Genomic DNA, 19,427 nt, shown 5'->3' on the forward strand with positions numbered 1-19,427 from the left:
GAGATTCCTGAAAAGTAAATAAATATGGAAGCCCATCCAGATGATGGTCCTGGGTTCATTTGGCACACTATGAGTAAAAAATGCAGATGTCAAACTAAATGTTCAGCTCTGTTGGAAGAGCCCAAGGAGGATCTGAGAAACACATGTTTCAATTGCTTTCAAGAATTGAATATGATTTAAAAATAATGATTTTCATACATCCAAGGTTATTTCACATCCATTGTGTTGTAAAGACAATTTTGTGTTGTGCTGTAGTCGGCTTCAATGACACTGGCTGCTGCTGGGTTGAAACAGCATTGAAGATTCCGGGATATTTGTTTGTGCTGACTGCTTTTTGTGTGTTATTGAAACTTGAATCACGTTAACTGAAACATAAACCATGTTGTTTCTAGATTGTGGGCTCAGGGTATGTTTGATATGGGCTGACATGGATTCACCGCACCTCATCAGAAATACTTAGGGGTTTAAAGACTTCTCTAGTCTTTGTTTTAGAAGGAGCCTTTCCCATATCCATGAAGAAAGTATTCCAAGATATTTCATCATGATACTCAGAGCAATTGGCAGTTGAAAACTTAGAATTTTTATTTACTTCTGTATGTTCCTTTTAAAAATTTCAGGCTATAATTGGCTCTGGGTAACTGAAATTGTGCCAAGTGAAAATGGATCAGCAGGGACCACTGTGTATCCCATAATGTCTTTCTAGTAATATGTCACATAAAATGAAAATTATATATTTGAAAGAGTTGAAGTGAATAAAAGAAACCCATTCCTTTTAATGAGCCAGTGATTGTATAAACTCTTGTATGTGAATAGCACATTCCTAAAGGGCTCGTGGCCAGCGGTGAGCTATTTTACCTTCTAGTGAAAAGTATAGCGGTGATATATAATAAAAATGTATAGGAAGCAACCTGGACTACAGAACAGTTATATCTCTACCATGCCAATCTGTAATACATACCTCTAGCTTAATTCCAATTTTTAAATGGCTTAAGTTGAAGCACTGCCTGGCCCTACAGGGTTTGGGGACCAATAGAAATGAACTACACAAGGCATGTCTAACCACTCACTAAGTCATTCAGGAAATAGCTATTGAGTTCTTAATGTGTGTAAGGGACTCTACTGGGCACTTAGAGTCATCAGTACAAATATGATGCTGCCCTTGTGTTATTTTCATCCTATTGAAGAAGAGCTACTTTAAAAAATGAGTCATAAATAGACACAGTGATGAAGATCCATATACACCTAACGCAGCCTCTCTGTTCCAGCATCACCAGACTAGGAGCCCAGATGAGTGCTGCACACCCTTCTTCATGGGCTCAGGCTTTGGACTGTTTGAATCCTGATCATAATCCTTTTGACTGCCTAGCCCTTACAAAACTTGAATTCTTCATCTTATCCCTTAGATTAAAAGAAATCTAAGAATCAAAGTGGGAATCAAAGTAGATGATGTATATACTAGGGGTACTCAAGACCGCTCCTAGGCATGGCAAATCACTAGGCAGAAACATAGAGGTTAGTACATACCTTCATCCTTGGCTATATTTTGTTCCAGAGAAGACAGTCAAAAAAATCTCAGCAAAGGAAAAGGCTTGAGCTATAGAGATGGGTCAGCCAGTAAAGTTTGCCTGCCGGGCAAACATTGAGATCTGAGTTTGTTGTTTGGATTCCCAGAACCCTCATAATACCCGTGGTTGTGGTACACATCTGAATCTTAGCACTTGGTGGTGAGGTCACATGAAGACTGGTGTATCTATGGGACTGTTTGGCAAGCCTGCTTAGCCAAATCAATGAGTGGCAAATTCAGGACGAAGTCCTGACTCAAAGAGAAAAAGGAGAACACTTCTGATGTCAAACTCTAGGTTTCCTGAACATATACACACATAAAAGCATGTACACATGCACACACATACAAAAGCATATATAAGCCACACACACACACACACACACACACACACACACACACACACACACGACACGCTAATTGCTTTAGCAAAATGTGGTGACATGTGGGGGGCCTTCTACCAGAGAAACTTGCTAAAGATTTGGAGTCCAAAATTTGTGATGGTCATAGAGTCACTATCTGTCTGATATACGCCAAGCTTCCAAACTCTTAGTAGAAAGCAGATATTATGAATAAACAAATATATTGTTTTCAAGGGAACAACTCTTACCAGGTAATTATTGGTTAGGGCTATTCTCAAAGCCAAGTTCCTTTTGTGAAGGAGGGAAATTTCAGGAACATGTTATCATATATATTCACAGTATAGAGAACACTGCTCCACAGTTAGCTTACCACATGATAAACACGTTAACATATATGTTCACAGTATGGAGAACACTGCTCCACGCCTAGCTTACCACATGATAAACATATTAACATATATGTTCACAATATGGAGAACGCTGCTCCACACCTGCCTTGACACATGATCAACAGTACAGGTTGTTACAGTAATTATTAGCACTTCCTTTTGACTTTCTGCCTGATACTTGTACTGCAATTTTAAAATGAAGACAAAGAAAAAAAACTTTACATTCCTCTGTTCCAGGCACTTAGACCACACATGTTACTATGCAGCCAAGAGTGGGGCTTTGTCTACAGGTTGAAAGAACAATATATCCTAGTACACACACACCCACACACTCACACACACACACACACACTCACACACCCACACACACACTCACACACACACACTCACACACACTCACACACACACTCACACACCCACCCACACCCACCCACACACACACATCACACACACACACACACACTCACACACACACTCACACACCCACACACACACACACTCACACACACACACACTCACACACACTCACACACTCACACACACTCACACACACACTCACACACTCACACACACTCACACACACACTCACACACACTCACACACACACACTCACACACACGCACACACACACACACTCACACACACACACACACACTCACAGAAAGAGAGAGGGAGGGATATGCCAGAAATGGGTTTATACTGTGGGTTATGTGCACGAAAGAGGAAATGTTCCTTGAAACTTTTATTGTCCTCATAATTCCCTCCAAATCAATCATGGCTGCATTTCCCAGACAGTTAGTACAGTGGAAACTGCTCTTGGCCTCACCTTGGGCCATTAACTAACAAAAGAAGTTGTTAGCCACCCATAATAACCAATTTCACACAGATTATTGGACTTTCATCAAAAGCAAAAGAACTGTGTGACAGGAGACTTTTTTTCCCATCCATTCAGCTCTTTTCTCACCTTTCTGTAATCTGTTCCCATCTTAAGGCCAAGATCTGGCTCAGGATCCATGCAGTAAAATCTGTTCTTAGTTATTGTTTGCAGTGATTAGTTTTGGTCAAACATGCTTGACCTGAAACTGGAATAAATGGGACCATGTTAGCCACAGAAACTCTACCCAGTTTATGTCTGACATCATCTTAGGAAGAAGAAAGTCATTTTGTTGCCTTTGGGTGTCAGGGAGCCCTCAGGAGAAGAGAAGGGGTTTCCAGGATTACGGTCATGTGCAGTTTAGACAAACTGTTAAATGCCTAAGGGTCTCATGAGGCAGCTTGGGAAGAGCTTCATGCCATTTGGGGAATGGAATGAGAATAGGAACATTGGCTTCTGTAGTAATATGGGCGGCGGCAGGGTTGCGTCCCCAAACACCCCAGCCGCCTGCCCTGCCCGGCTAGCTTATGCCCCAAATAATTACACAGACACTGTATTCTTTTCATCACTGCTTGGCCCTTAGCTCTGGCCCTTACTGGCTAATTCTCACATATTAATTTAGCCCATTTCTAATCATCTGTGTAGCGCCCCTAGGTGCGCTTACCGGGAAGATTCTAGCCTAAGTCCATCCTGGGTCGGAGCTGGGGCATGGTGTGCGTCTTCCCTGGAGCAGGCAGCATGGCGTCTCTCCTGCGTCTGCTCTGGAGAGCGGAGCTGTGGAGTCTGACCTCACTTCCTCTTCCTCCCAGCGTTCTGTTCTGTTTACTCCACCCACAGGGCCAAACAGTTTCTTTATTGCTTAACCAATGAAATCAACAGATTGATATATGACACTCCCACATCACTTCCCCTTTTTCTGTTTAAACAAAAAAAGGCTTTAACTTTAACATAGCAAAATTACATATAACAGTTATCAAGTAAAAGTTACATCAGAAACATTTATACATATAACAAAATTGACCTTAAAATCCATACCAATGCAAATTATTCATACCTATATCATTTCCCCCTCTAAATGTGAAAGAACATTTATAAACTATATTTGGGAACATGGGCGCAGTTTTTTCTCTCCAAACTGCTTCCTGCTGAATGGGGGCGTCGTTAATGATTTTAGGGTGTAACCTGTGTGCCAGGTTTATCTCAGTTGGCAGTTGAGCAAGGCAATTTTCTGAAGATGTTCACAGCAACCCTTCAGGAGGACGTGGTCCATCATACCAAATCGGAATAGAAGAAATCCATAGAGTCTCATCCTCTGTGAAAACAAAAGAAGACTCTTTCCAAAGCATCATATCCTTAGACCCAAATTCTGAAATCATAATACCCTTATATCCATTCTGGTTTAGCTTGGCAGCCCATGTAATGAAATGTCTCTCTGTACTTAGCTCCTTCACAGTCAAAAATTTTAAAGAAAACACAATGTACATAATCCAGACTCTCTGTGAATTTTCCATCTTTACGCGGCTTATTTTTATTTATATCTATAACTATCTGTACTCTGTCTCTTTAAAGACTTTACTTTTACTTTTTTCTTTTTAAACCATTAACTTTATTCTCTATATTCTTTTTCTTCTCTCTCCCAAGCCTACGTACATTCATCCAACAGTGTGACTCGTTTAGCGGTCTGAATCTGTCCTATTGTGAATCTGCAATTTTTTACTATCCAGGAGCACTTTTGATTTGCGCCTTTAAATCACTAGGCGCTTAAGAATCTAAGCTGTGACATTCCTAGGTTAACTTTTTGCTTTTTGAGCATATATCTTTGACCTGGAATAACCCTGTAGACCAGGCTGTCTTTGAACTCTCAGAGATCCGCCTGTCTCTGCCTCCCAGGCATTGGGATTAAAGGCGTGTGCTACCACACCTTGAACTCACAGAGATCTGTTTGTCTCTGCCTTCTAGGCACTGGGATTAAAGGCGTGTGCTACCACACCTTGAAGTCACAGAGGTTTACTTTAAGAATTTTAACTTTTAGTCTTTATATATTTTTAACAACTTTAAACCATTTAGAAATTTTCTCTGTCTTTGAATCTCTCTTTACTGTATATCTCTCTTTTTCTGACCACAAGAGCCTTTAATTTACCAAGCAATATCAGTAGGACTAAAGGCGTGGCTTTGCCAGCTAGATCCAGTCCATTCCTTAGCTTTTCAGCCTCATGGCTGAGGTACTGGCTGCAAGGTCCCTGCCAGCCAGCGAGCTACAACAGACAACACTCAAATCCTCTCTCGGTAGCCAGCCCTCCTGCCTCAAACAGTCAGAGTTTGCCCTGGCAGGATGGCCCAAAAGCTGGCATTTTTAAACGGCACAGCTTTTTTCCTGCTATGGCTTAAAACCGAAAAGCATGCATTCAGCTTTTCGTCAACACCGTTTAAGTGTTTCGTGGCAGGACCTCTTAATGAGCTGCAGGCTTTGCAGCTAAAGCTGAGTCAGGAAGCCTCTTGGGGCTACCAGGTAGGAGCGGCACTCAGCACTTTAATTCTGAGACTGAGCGTGCAGCACAGAAATTCTTTTCATCCAAGTTACGTCCAAATCTGACACACAGAGCACTGTGCAGTCTGAAAACATGTCTCTGTATGGCGGCAGGAATCCGCCATGCTCTTCTGCCTGCCTAAGTCTGATTCTGCCTTCTGCCCAGGAGCAGGCCGGGAGCTCTGAGTCATCGTCAAGGTCTCAGAGCACTCTCCTTCGGATCCCAAGCGGGAACACAAACATAAAGCCAGAGTTTGCACTGGCGGCACAGCCCCAAGGAGCTGTGCTTTAAAATGACACAGTGTTTTTTCTGCTGCTGTTGCCGAATCAGGAAATCTCTCTACAGCACGCCACCAACAAACAGCAAAAATCTGTGTTAAACTCTCTCTCCCTTATTTTTAAGACTTCTCAGGTTTTTTGTGGACTCAGTTAGCCACACGTCTGGGCGTCATTTGTAGTAATATGGGCGGCGGCAGGGTTGCGTCCCCAAACACCCCAGCCGCCTGCCCTGCCCGGCTAGCTTATGCCCCAAATAATTACACAGACACTGTATTCTTTTCATCACTGCTTGGCCCTTAGCTCTGGCCCTTACTGGCTAATTCTCACATATTAATTTAGCCCATTTCTAATCATCTGTGTAGCGCCCCTAGGTGCGCTTACCGGGAAGATTCTAGCCTAAGTCCATCCTGGGTCGGAGCTGGGGCATGGTGTGCGTCTTCCCTGGAGCAGGCAGCATGGCGTCTCTCCTGCGTCTGCTCTGGAGAGCGGAGCTGTGGAGTCTGACCTCACTTCCTCTTCCTCCCAGCGTTCTGTTCTGTTTACTCCACCCACAGGGCCAAACAGTTTCTTTATTGCTTAACCAATGAAATCAACAGATTGATATATGACACTCCCACATCAGGCTTCTAGGATGGAAGAGCCATCTTTCGATCAAGGGATGAATGGAAGACTCTGCAGTGTTGAGTAGATCACCAGAATTCTCCTCTCCCTCCTAGGCTAGCCTCCTCTTTGTCTGACATCCCTCACTGGCCAGAGGAACACAAATCATTGAGAGATTTTCTTTACCTTATCCATTAAATATGAGTAAGAAGTTGCTGAAGAAGTTGGCAATGTGTTCTCGCACCTTGTGTTTCTGTGGCTGACATCAGGCAGACCATGTAGAAATAATACAGATTTTCTCATTTAAAATAATTAAAGTGTCAGCCAAATGTGTGTATGAAGTGTCAGGGTTGAAACTGTGTGCTGGTAAAGAATTTTGAGGTGCCATATGTCTGGAGTCAGGGCAGAGAGCTGTAGGCAGGAAATATTTGCAAGCTATAGATGGATGGATGTTTTTATTTTTTTCTTCATTTTATTCTTAAACTGACAGAAATCATATGTTAATCATATACAGCATGATGTTAAACACATGCATAAATTGTGTGATGGCTCCATCAGGCTAATTATCACAAACATTACATCCCAAACTTACTTTTTCAATGGTGAGAACTCTTAAAAATCTGGTTTTTAAAGATTTTCCAAATGTAATACATGTAATTAACCATGCTTCACATCAGAGTGCAGCAGATTCTATAATGTATTTCATATTCTTTGACCAGCATCTCTCCCACCCACCTGTGTCACCCTCTGACAAGCAATATTCTATTGCTTTCTTTTGTTAGCTCATAGATCCCATGTGTGTGTGTGTGTGTGAGATCCTATGATATCCACCCACTCTGTGCTTAGCTAAACTCCCCTAAGATAGGATCGTGTGGGCACATACATGTTTTCTTAAATGTCAAGAAGAGAATATCTGACAAGTCTTAAAATCAGAATATCCGAGATGTAAAATGAATATACAAATGATTCTCTGCCAGTATTTCCCTCCCCTCTTTTTATTTTGAATGAATGACTAGTGTCACTTTGACCTAGGCTGTGTTCATAGACATCCTTTTACTGGATGGTGTAGCTTAGAGCACAGTGCTGTTTATGTTTTCTGAGCAAAGGGGAGAAGCTGTGTTATTATCATTTTGGAAGGCTGATGTTTGCTTCTCCTCTAGTTGAGGCAGCTATGTTCTTCCCTTTCTGTAAACTGGCCTTGCAAGCCTCTGAGTGGCACTTAGTATGTCCTCCAGATGATGAGGCACAATGGCCAATTGTTAAAGTGGATGGAAAACAATTAGCAACTGAAGATAATGGAAGAGCCTTCCATATAATTCACTGACCTCAAGTCACAAAACAGGCTAATTCTCAAAAATAAAACAGACTGCTGTTTATCATTCTATTTAATGGCTAAGTGTCTAGTAAACTGGCTTTGTCCTTCAACTGGAGTTCCATAAGTATTCAAGGTGGGTGAGCTCGCCAGATGTAAATTCAATTCACCTGTCACTCAAGAAATCAGAAACTTGATTTGAATTTCCTGTTACGTGTCTCCTACAATTAAAGAACACACACACACACACACACACACCAGCATTTTAGGATTTGTAATCATGGCCTTTTTGTTTACAGGCATAGTCATAAAGAGAGATTAAACATCAAGGCTGTAAGAAGTTGATGGATTGTTCTGGAAACATTAACACTGTCTTTCCCCCTCCTTTTCCTTTAGGTCCAGTGGAACATGTTCACCTTCGAGTTCCATTTGTCGCCATAAGAAACAAGGATGTGAACATCAGTGCAGTTGTGTGGCCCAGTCAAATGGGGACCCTTACCTACTTCTGGTGGTTTGGCAATAGCACAAAGGTTTGGCCCTCTCTCCTCAGTATCAAAGTTGATCTAGATTCCTATGTTCAAGTTTCTCTTAGTTTGCAGGAACTGGATTGTCCCAATAACTAACACATAGTGACGTTAAGAACACACAGAATTGAACAAAATATGCTTCCTGGGATAGGTCTTTACCTTAGTAGGGAAACTTCAAGTAACTGTTCGAAGGGAAGAGCACTTTGGGAAATGGTACAAATCTGCATGCTCTTTTTCTTCTATTTCACATCTGTAAAGAGTCATTGAGTCTGTTTTGCTTTAGTTCCTGGCCTTTCTACTGCTGTGGTGTACAATAGCAGGGCCATTGCTTGGCATCTCTGAGACTGAGAGTTCACGTGGGTCAAATACGAGCTAGATACCTAGTTGTCAGGGCGGGAGATAAAGTTGGATGACATGTAAAGAATCCCCATCAACACCTGCCACATGTTCTGCCAACACAAGTTGTTTTAGGGACAGTGATGAGGTGGCTGTGCCTTAGAGTAAGAAACAAGAAAGATCAACTGTTGGAACTTTGAAAATGTGCCTACACTCAGAGCCAGTGGACGATGATGCTTGTGTCAAGTGCTGATACTCAGAAGTATTAGGCCAAAAGATCATCAATTATGTTAATGTTCTCTTGCTTTATTGGTTATTAAAAAGCAACATTTAGATTTAAAAATAGTATGTTTATTAATTCGGGTGCATGCTGCAGGGTGGCATGTATGGAGGTCAGAGGACAACCTGCAGGAGCCCCTTCCTGCCTTCCCCCTGCCATGTGGATTCCAGCAGTCCAGCTCAGTTACCAGGCAGCAAGCTCCTATATCTGCTGAACCATCTCAGGGTCCCAAAAATTAACTTCCAAAGCATTTCACATTTACAGAGCAATTGAGAGAGGCATGCAGAGATTTCTTCTGTTCCCTGTTCCCAGCAATGTACAGCCTTCTTCTTTATAAACACAATACACTTGTTATAGTTGGTGAACTTTATATGCAGGTCATTATCACCAAGAATATAAAGTTTATATTAGGGATCTTTCTTTGGGTTAGAAGAAAACAAATGTAAGAAACCAAGTAGTTGAGTTTCTCCACAATCATGTGTGATTTACTTATCCATCTCTTCCTCCTCCTCAACACCTGCCACTAGTATCTCTAGATTTTTATTTGATAATATTCTACAGTTAGATTTGTTAATTTGTTTTCTTTACAAGTTGGATTGCTTTTCAGTTAGTAATATGTATTTAAATAGTTTCTATGTTGTTTCATGATTCATGTCTTGATAGCTCATCTCTTTTTCTTTTTCTTTGTTTTTTTTTTTTTTTTGGTTTTTGTTTTTATAGACAGGGTTTCTTTGATGTCTGTCCTGGAACTAGCTCTAGTAGAGCAGGCTGGCCTTAAACTCACAGAAATCTGCCTGCTCTCCATCCTGAGTGCTGGGATTAAAGACATTTAATCACAAAGGGCATTAGATTTCTCTGGAGCTGGAGTTATATATGGTTGTGGGCTGATGTGTGGGTGCTAGGAATTTAAACTGGGTCTTTTGAAAGGTCAGTATGTGCCTTTGTCTGCTCAGCCTTCTTTAGCCATTGCATCTTTACCTTCCCAACAGTGAAGCACAGCTTCTCTTACTTAATATTCTCCCCAGGTTTGATGGTGTTGGTCTGGACTTTGTCATTCTTCCAGGAATCTAATGGTATCGCATGTGAATCTGCATTTCCCAGATGACATATTATATGGAGAATGTGCTCCAAGCCCACTGGCCAGTTTATATTGTGTTTGGTTGCGTGTCTATTGTTCTAAAGAGGAAGGATCTGGTCAGTCATCCTCTTCAAATTAAACCACGAAGCTCAATGTGGACACATTGAACAGAACTGCCATATACGGGCTGCCCATGCATGCTTCAGCATTGCCAGGGCATAAATTTCATTCATTTTTCATTCTATTCTAAAACCAAGATGCTTACTTGACACTGTTTAATGTTTCTTAGATTTACTCATATATTTTGCATAACAATTCTTGCATCTTTTGAAGATATATCCTTCCCGCCTATTTCACTTCTCTTGATAATGTCTCTTTCAAAGCTTAGACATTGAAATTTAATGAAGTCCATCTTATCAATCGCAGAGTGCTTTGTGACTTTGATATTTATCTACAGTGCCACTGCTGTATACATGACAATCCAAATTTTATCTTACATTATACTCTCGAGTTTTAAAATTTTTTGTTTTACATTTAAGCTTACAATCCAGTTTAGTTCATCTTTGAGAGAAGTAAGGCCCGTGGCAGGGTTCCTATGCTTGGGCGTGCAGCTCTCCTAATGTTCCAACGTAATCTCTTGGAAGCTCTGTCTTTGCTATGTTTTGTTGCCCTTCCTTCTCTAGAGAGATCACATGTAACACCGTGTATTCCTTCTCATGATCTTTTGTCTTCCTTCCCTGTCGCCATGCCGTCTTGCTTGTTGTTAAGTTTGTAGTAAGTCTGAGGTGCAGTTTCATATCAGTATTGTGTTGCCTCGCATGGGTCTTTTTCTATAAAAACTTAGACTGAGTTTGTTGAGATCTAAAAAATTACTTTTTAAAATATTTTTGGGGGGATGTATTTATCGATATGTCAACTTGTGGAGATCTAAAACTTTGACAATAGTGAGTCTTCCTCCCTATGAACATGGAACGTCTCTCTGTTCATTTGCTTAGCCCATGGTTTTCTTCAGCAGAATTTCATAGTCATATGCAGATCTTGCAGATATCTTATTAGATTTATGGCTAAGTCTGACATTTCATTTTTAGTAGTGCTGATGCAGATGGCATTGATTTTAATTAAGATTTCACCTGTGCAATACCAGTATCTAATAGAATGACTGACTTATGTATATTCACTCTGAATTTTGAAACCTGGTTGTATTGAACTAAGACCTCTCAAGAGTTCGTTTGTTGTTAATACTGTTTTGAATTTTTTTAAAAAATACTTTTTTTTTTGTGCCGGGCAGTGGTGGCTCACGCCTTTAATCCCAGCACTCGGGAGGCAGAGGCAGGCGGATCTCTGTGAGTTCGAGACCAGCCTGGTCTACAAGAGCTAGTTCCAGGACAGGCTCCAAAACCACAGAGAAACCCTGTCTTGAAAAATCAAAAAAAAAAAAACACAAAAAATACTTTTTTTGTTGATTCTTTATGGATTTCACGTTGTGCGTCCTGAGTCCTGACCTCATTCATCTACCTATCCCTTCGTATCCTTCCTCTGCCCTTGACAACTCCCTCATTCTTTTAGGGATCCTATAACTTTGACTTTAGATTGTGTGCTTCCCAGGTATTGCACAGTACACTCGCATTCATGCACATGCGCTCTCTCTCTCTCTCTCTCTCACACACATATACACACACATTTGTGCATACATAGTGACTAGGCTCATTTGGAATTGAGATAGTATCTCTTTTTCCTACAACTGTTAGACAAAGATAAAAACCCTTGTAAGTTAGGCTCTAATTTATTTGTTTCTTCTAGGGACAGATTTTTTAATAAGCCGTAGTGCACTGATGTACTTGGAAATTATCCCTTATCCCCCTCGCTGAGAGAAGCACAGAAGCACAGTTCTCCAGTATTTATGGGAGACCCTGGCCAGCTCCTGTCTCTGAAACTTACAAAGCTACGAAGGCCTCCTATGACTCACCGGATCCTCCCTGCAGTTTTAGCTAGCCTATGTTTGTTTACCGTGAAAATCTATTGTGTCCTTGATGTTGCTTATCCTGGCCAAGATAGTAATTTAAAAATAATACAAGAAACATGCCAAATTTGGATGAGTTGGGCACTGAGAGGTAAAATAAATAACTACTCAGTTATTAGTTTGGAATGATGATGTGATTTCTACCTCTATCCTCACTCCTGAGAGGTAAGGCTGGGAGGTGCCTCCCCCCTGATCTGGTATAAAATGACAGAGTAATACAGCAGAGGGTGCAGGGACCTGGGACTGAGAGTCACGAGTTATGTTGCCAGGATGGCTATGTCTCAGATAATCCTGGATGTTTGACCTTGGTCAGGTTGTGTTTCCTAAGCTGCCATTCGCTCGCTCTCTCATCTTGCCTATTGTAAAAAGTAAGATGGTGCACATTTAAATATCACTACTACATGGTCAGCCACTGGATGCATTGCTGTTTATCATTGAAATACATCTATTAAAAATGATGGTAAAAGAAAAGATTCATGGACCCAGGGGACTTTCAGTTTGTACTATTTCTGCCTAGCAGCTTTAATTTAACTTTGCAGTATGAGTGACTAACCCTTTTGCATTTCTGGATTTTTTTCAGAATGGCAACAGATAGTCAGGTCTATACTTGCTACAGTAGGAAGCCTCTCAGAGTGTATAACCAGCATCCCAAGTTGAGACACTTGATTAGTTGAAGAAACTACCTCAGACTCAGGAGCGCTAAATCCATGAAGCCTATGCCATTACTCAGCACAAGAATGCTGCATTACTGGGAATGTTTATCCCCTTAGCGTTACTGAGCAGTCATTTTTCTTTAAAAATCATGTGATATAAAAAGAAAAGAGGAACGAGAAAAATCACTGGGGGAAAAGTTTATTTTTCCCCTGAGAGTGAGAGTTTGGCTTCGATTTGGGACATTTTTTTCTATTAATGTACATTTGCTTTATCATCTTTAGTGAGAAACCACTGTATATAATGAAGCCAATTCTTGGATGGGTCTCAGCATAGAAATTTACTTGGCAGACAATGGGAAGCTAAAGATGCAAATGCAAATGTCTTTGCGGTGCCTATTTTCTCTTGAGTGCTGATTCTAAAATATGAAGTGGCTAATAATGGTCTCTATGTATTTGATTCAGAGTAACTAATGAATGGAAAAAGAGATTCAAGACTCTAGTTTTGATTTCCCTGATAATTATATGTTAGCTTGAGTTATTGAGTCTTTTTGTCTGTAATCAGGGAACTAGCATTTAACATCATGGAGTTATGCATTGAAGTCTCTCTCACACATACAGATGTTATGACATATTATGCGGATTTTAAGTGCATATTGACAATGTAGTTTCAATTTTTTAATTGATTACTGGAGGTATTCCTTTTGATAAGAAATTCCCATCCAGAGGCTTAAAAATGGAGTGCAGTATACAGTCCTCCCATGACACAGAGGTTAATACCAGTTGATATTTGTTTCCAAAGAACAAAGCTAGCAATACCAGAAAGCCAAAAGTATAAAATAATTTCAGAATATGACAAATGTGGGTTGAAATCCAGACAGATTTTTCTTTGTTTTAGTCCATTGGTCAAAACATTTACTTTCATTGAATCTCAGTTTTATTAACTGTGAAATCAAGTACTAACAGTAAAAACTACAATTGATTGTTTTCATGAGCTTTAAGCAAAGAATACTCATGAATCACATAGAACATGGCTAAGATTTTGGGAACATCAGACATTGTTACATACTGATGACATTTAGATCTAGGAATAAAATCTGACAGGGTTATACAGGTCATATAACTGTCTATAAAAACAGTTACTTCCTGCATTTGAAAGAGACACATTTCCAGTGCTTTTTGTTATCACCATGTTAGAAGCTCATTAGTGGAGAAGGGGCCACATTACACCATAACTTAACCAATGATCACCACAGTGGGCTGAAAAAGGAATGCGTGTTTTGGGATGTGTTGGTGAGTGTGGTCAACTTCAGATCGGTTTGGCTCCTTTTGACTAGCTGACTGCTCTTTAAAATGAACCAGTTCTCATTTATTTATCCCTAGTATTTGCTTTGTTTTTTTCAATATTTATTATTTTATTTAATCATCACAACAGCTTTATTAATTTAATCACCAGAAACCCCATTTTATAGGGGACACATAGGCTGATAACCTTGGAAGTTAGTTTGGTGTGTGTGTGCGCGCGTGCGTGCGTGCGTGTGTGTGTACCACATGAAGTAGCAAAGTTCACTCAGGTGGTTAAGTTAAATAAAAATATTGGTACAAATAAAGTGACCCTCTAACTCTATAGCCAGTTCTTATTCTGATGCTATTAATATCAGGGGTAAAAGGCATGGACTGCATTATCCCTGCCTTCAAAGAATTTGTGTTCCATCTGAAAAGGCAAGATGAAAACACATAGAGTAATTGGTGTGGAAGTATGATGTACAGATAAATAGAAAATAATGAGCATTCCTGAGACCCAGCTGTTGGCTTACGTACCGACAGAACTATCAGCAGGGGACATGAAATTGTATCAGGTCCTCCACAGATCTTTCTCAGAAGCTGCTTTTTCTACTTGATGTGAGGAATACAAAGAAGGGTAAATTCCATTTCTCGCCTTCAAGAAATGTGCTCTATTTGATAATATGAATTTAACATCCACGAAAATGAATAAGAAGGGAAGGCAGTGGGAGCATCCACATGCAAGCCAAGTAGGGCATCCTAGGTAGTGTTGGATGCAAGCCTTGTGAGGCACAGAGAGTGTCACTTATGGAAATGGAAATGGTCCTAAGCAGACTTTGAAGGAGCAGCAGAGGCGAGGCATGGAAAAGGAAAAATTTAGGTGTAAAAGTTAATTCTTGCAAGTGGTTGTATTCCATGTGGATTAAGTCTGTCAAAACAGAGCATTCATATGGGCAGACATTGGAAGAAAAACACTTAAACCTGGAAGGATCAGGCATATTATAAAATAATATATATATATACATAAATATGTATATATATATATTATTTTTGTCATAAAAATCCATGTTTAAGGTAAGGTAATAAGACATAAAATTAAACAAAGCTATCATGAATATGTGATGCTTTGATAGAAATATTTCTCTGTGTGTGTGGTGTTCGCATCAATCTATAGTTATAACACAGCTATGAATACTATTTTGCTGTATTTCTTTCTTAATTTTGTGTGTGTTTAAGTTTCTTTCCATGGTTCTGTGCATGGTATGCCCACAATTATATATCCTGCCTTTTCATTTCATATGATAAGCACTTTTCATACACTGCTGTGTAATCTCTGCAGATTTTCAGTGAGGCAAGTATAGTGATTGCATTGTTTGTTCAGTTTGCTGGTGGAAGATGTGAACGAGGTGCACACGTTAACCTGTGGGGATTGTGAGTGGTGCAACGTTCTCACGACTTTCTGTGTGGACTGCGGGTGAAGCCTGTATCCAGAGATCGCCCTGCAGCTCACTAATCCATTAGTCAAGTGGAAATCTTAGAACTAAAGAGTTCCTCAGAGCTTTTATTATTTCTTGCCAGGCTTGGTTGGATAATTTGTGACCTGTCACATGTGAAGGACTCTTCACTATGAGGCACACAACCCAAAGCCTAGGCAGGGCATGAGGTATTATTCTAAGGGACCCGCTGCAAGCTGGCTCTGCCGCTAGGACAAAGCAGAGGCAGAAAAGTCAATCGTCTGCCTGCTGGGTTGGTGGGTCTCTGAATGGCCAATTTGCTGGGATTAACAGAGGTCTGGCTTAATAAATGTGTCTGCATGCCTAATAGATTTGAGTAAATGAACCTTAAAATACTTGATTTAATTTAGCATTGGGCATTCTACCTCAGTGGCCAATGAAGAACTCAAGGATCCTGTTGACTGTTCCAGCTTTGTGGGGAAGGTGAAATCAGCCATGTTGCCATAACCGCTGATGAAAAACAAAAGCAATTTGGGAAGCAGAATTGGCTTCTGTATTTACCTAGCATCGATGCCTGTCTGTGGCTTGCCACCCAGAGACCAAGCATCCCCATCCATCAGCATTTGTTTGCCGTGGCTCTGTGCCCTGACTGGCCGCTGTGATGGCTTGCATTCACCCACTTCTGATGAAATGCTCTCTTTGTCCTTCAGCCCTGAACCCTCTCTTGGCTCTGGAACCTAGGGAAGCAGCCAGATGGAGACAAGATAAGATTTGCTCGGACAGGAGGGAATCAGCTTCTCTCAGAGGAGATGCTATTGATCAAATGCCACAACCAGCTAAGTCTTGGGATAAGAAGGATCTTCTGGGGAGGGGAGAGGGCCATAGGTCCCACTTAGAGCTGATGAAGATGACAAGGGAATAGTGAAGATATCCAGAAGAAACTAGGAACAGAGAGAATAGTACTGAGCCATGGAAGGACTGCTAAGGGGCAGCAAACAGGACAGAAGAACAATTGAAGATATTCACCACCTGAGGGACTCATTCAGAGTCTAGAAAAATAAAAACATTCCTATTATCCCTTCTAAAAATCTTTCACCTAGCATTTTGTGATAAAAAATTTCAGATAAGTGGTCAGAATTTTGCCAGGAACTGGATGTAGTTCCTCTCTGCACACATATACACTGTGTGTAGTATGCTAATTATATTCATTATGGAAATGTCACTAGTCTATCTCTGCATTCCTGTCTATACATTCATTAATCTTGATTTAAAAATTTATTTTAAAATAAATTTAAGATTATGTGTTTTGTTCTAAATCATTAAAGTTGCAAATCATTGACTGTGGTTGTTAGTTTCTTGAAAATTTTCCTCCTTGGGTAATAAAAAAATTTATCAACAATGTAATGTATGAATCTGCAGGGTGTATTTACCATTTGAAAAGGCATTCACTTGAGTATCCTACCTGTTTTGATGCCTTTTCACCAACCATTTCAAAGTTTCCTCTATGTTTTCGGTCAATCTCTATCCCAGACTCCTCCCCATCATATCCCAGATTTGCCTGCTACAGACCATCATACAAATGTAATCATACAGTGCAAACTGATATCTTTCACCTCTTGTGGTTTTATTGACAGTCACACATCTGTATTTTTATGGGTACCTATGTATATGTATGCATTAATATTATTTTTTGTTGTATGAAGAGCCCATGGCTAATTTTTATTTCTCGTTGGTGAATTTCTAGACTGTCCACATTTTAAGCTGATGTGAACAGCTGCTACAAATTTCATTAAATGTACATGTATGTTTTCTCTTAACTAAATTCTGAAGACTACAGTGGCAGATCATGACGTGTGAAATGGCAAATCACTATGGGAAAGGTTCTCACAATTTCTAACAAACCAAACTTTCCTCAAAATGGTTGCAGTTCTTTTATATTTCTACCAAAATAGGATGAGAGCTCCAGTTTGCTTTGTAGTTTCAACAGTGTTTGGCATTATCATTTAAAAATAACTTTTAACCATTGTACTATTACATCTTGATGTCTTATTTTGTTTTCAAAGATCGTGGAAGGCCTCTGACTCATAAGGTTTAATACAATATGCAATAGTAGTAAGCAAAATGTACCCACAGCCATTTGTCAGTCTCTTAGGTCAATCTCGGAATGACTTCTCAGAGATAACCTAACTCCAAAAGTTCATGTTTTAGACATAAATTCTGTATTTTATTTTTAATTGTCATATAATACCTGAAGAAAATAAGTATAGTTGTTTCTGTACCATATCATAGATACAAACAATTGTTTTATAGACCACAGTAAAGAAGACTTCTCCAGAAGTTCATAAACACTGTGTTGTTGGCTACTCTGAGATACTGGGACCACAGTGTTATCCTTTTCTCTAAACAGATAAAGAGGAGACCTAGAACAGACATATATGTTGCCTAAAGTTATTCATTCAAATAGCGATGGAGCCAGAGTTCTTTTTTTTATCTTAAAACTAAGTTTGTATTTCTTTTTTAAAACAAAGTACTGTATATTTCCAATTCCCTTGTCTTTGGCAACCATTGTTTATTATATACATCTATGAAAATTGCTCATTTTTATTGATTTTTATTGAGCTCTACATTTTTTTCTGCTCCCTTTCCTGCCTCTCCCCTCCCCTTCAATTCTCTCCCCATGGTCCTAATTTACACAGAAGATCTTGTCTTTTTCTATTTCCTATGTAGATTAGATCTATGTATGTCTCTTTTAGGGTCCTCATTGTTGTCTAGGTTCTCTGGGATTGTGATTTGTTGGCTGGTTTTCTTTGCTTTATATTTAAAAACCACGTATGAGTGAGTACATGTTTTAATTGTCTTTCTGTGTCTGGGTTACCTCACTCAAAATTATGTTTTCTAGCTCCATCCATTTTCTTGTAAAATTCAAGGTGTCATTATTTTTTACTGCTGTTATCCCTTACCTTCCACAGCACAGGGATCATGAGAAGATAAGGATCTTAAGAAAGCTGCTGGATACTGACTCTTCCATCTCAAGCTCTGCCTTCCCTTCCTCAAGAACTTTCTTGCATTCTATTTCTCCTTTTGTCCTTGATAAGTCTCTATCTTTTGCTAAGTCAGGAGGAAGCAAAAAGAAAACTAAATCACAAGCTATTATATATGCATGTGTGTACATTCTCAAACTACATTTTCCTTATCCATTCTTCAGTTGAGGGGCATTTAGGTTGTTTTCAGGTTCTGTCTATGGCAAACAAAGTTGCTGTGAACATAGTTGAGCATATGTCCTCGTAGCACGATTGAGCATCCTTTGGATATATACCCAAAATTTTATTGCTGGGTCTTGAGTTTTAAGTCACCGTTCTTGTCATTCAGGAGACAACAGCAGTGTGGTACACATAGCCTCTCATTCCACGGCTGTGGATCTTCTATCTTTCCATGGCGTGAATGACATCACCATGCAGAGCCCCATTTGTCTTCAGCATACTTCTCAAAGCATGAGTGTAGGGTTGGAGACGTGGCTCAGCAGTTAAGATTATTTTATTTGCTGCTCTTTCAGAGGACCAGGATTTAATTCTTAGCCCCCAGTTATGGGGGATCTGATACCCTCTTTTTGCCTCTGCAGGTACTACACATATCATACACAGAGTACATATAGGTACAGCATATATACACATAGAATAAAAATAAGCTAAATATTAAAGAATCAGGGCTCTAAACACACATGACATCATGGTGTGAGTGACAGATCCATTTCTACCTTATCCTTTGCTCATCTCCAAAAGCACACGGGTGCCATTCTTAAGCCATATGTATAATAAATAATGCCTACACCTCGGGAGCTGTCTTCAGCTGAGGGGAAATGGTATTTCTGTATATATTCCCTTCCTTTTTTATTCA

At 40.0% G+C, this 19,427-nt stretch overlaps 1 protein-coding gene across 1 annotated transcript in view; it reads left to right on the forward strand.

The window, feature by feature from the left end:
• Sorcs3 (sortilin related VPS10 domain containing receptor 3) overlaps positions 1 to 19,427 on the forward strand; it is a 648,362-nt gene that overhangs the window by 612,459 nt on the left and 16,476 nt on the right. Inside the window, exon 20 of the mRNA XM_075974355.1 lies at positions 8,301 to 8,434. Coding sequence (XP_075830470.1) covers positions 8,301 to 8,434 — 134 coding nt within the window. The remainder of the gene's footprint in view (positions 1 to 8,300; positions 8,435 to 19,427) is intronic.

Source organism: Microtus pennsylvanicus, chromosome 5 (assembly GCF_037038515.1).
Source record: "Microtus pennsylvanicus isolate mMicPen1 chromosome 5, mMicPen1.hap1, whole genome shotgun sequence".
Classification (NCBI taxonomy): domain Eukaryota; kingdom Metazoa; phylum Chordata; class Mammalia; order Rodentia; family Cricetidae; genus Microtus; species Microtus pennsylvanicus.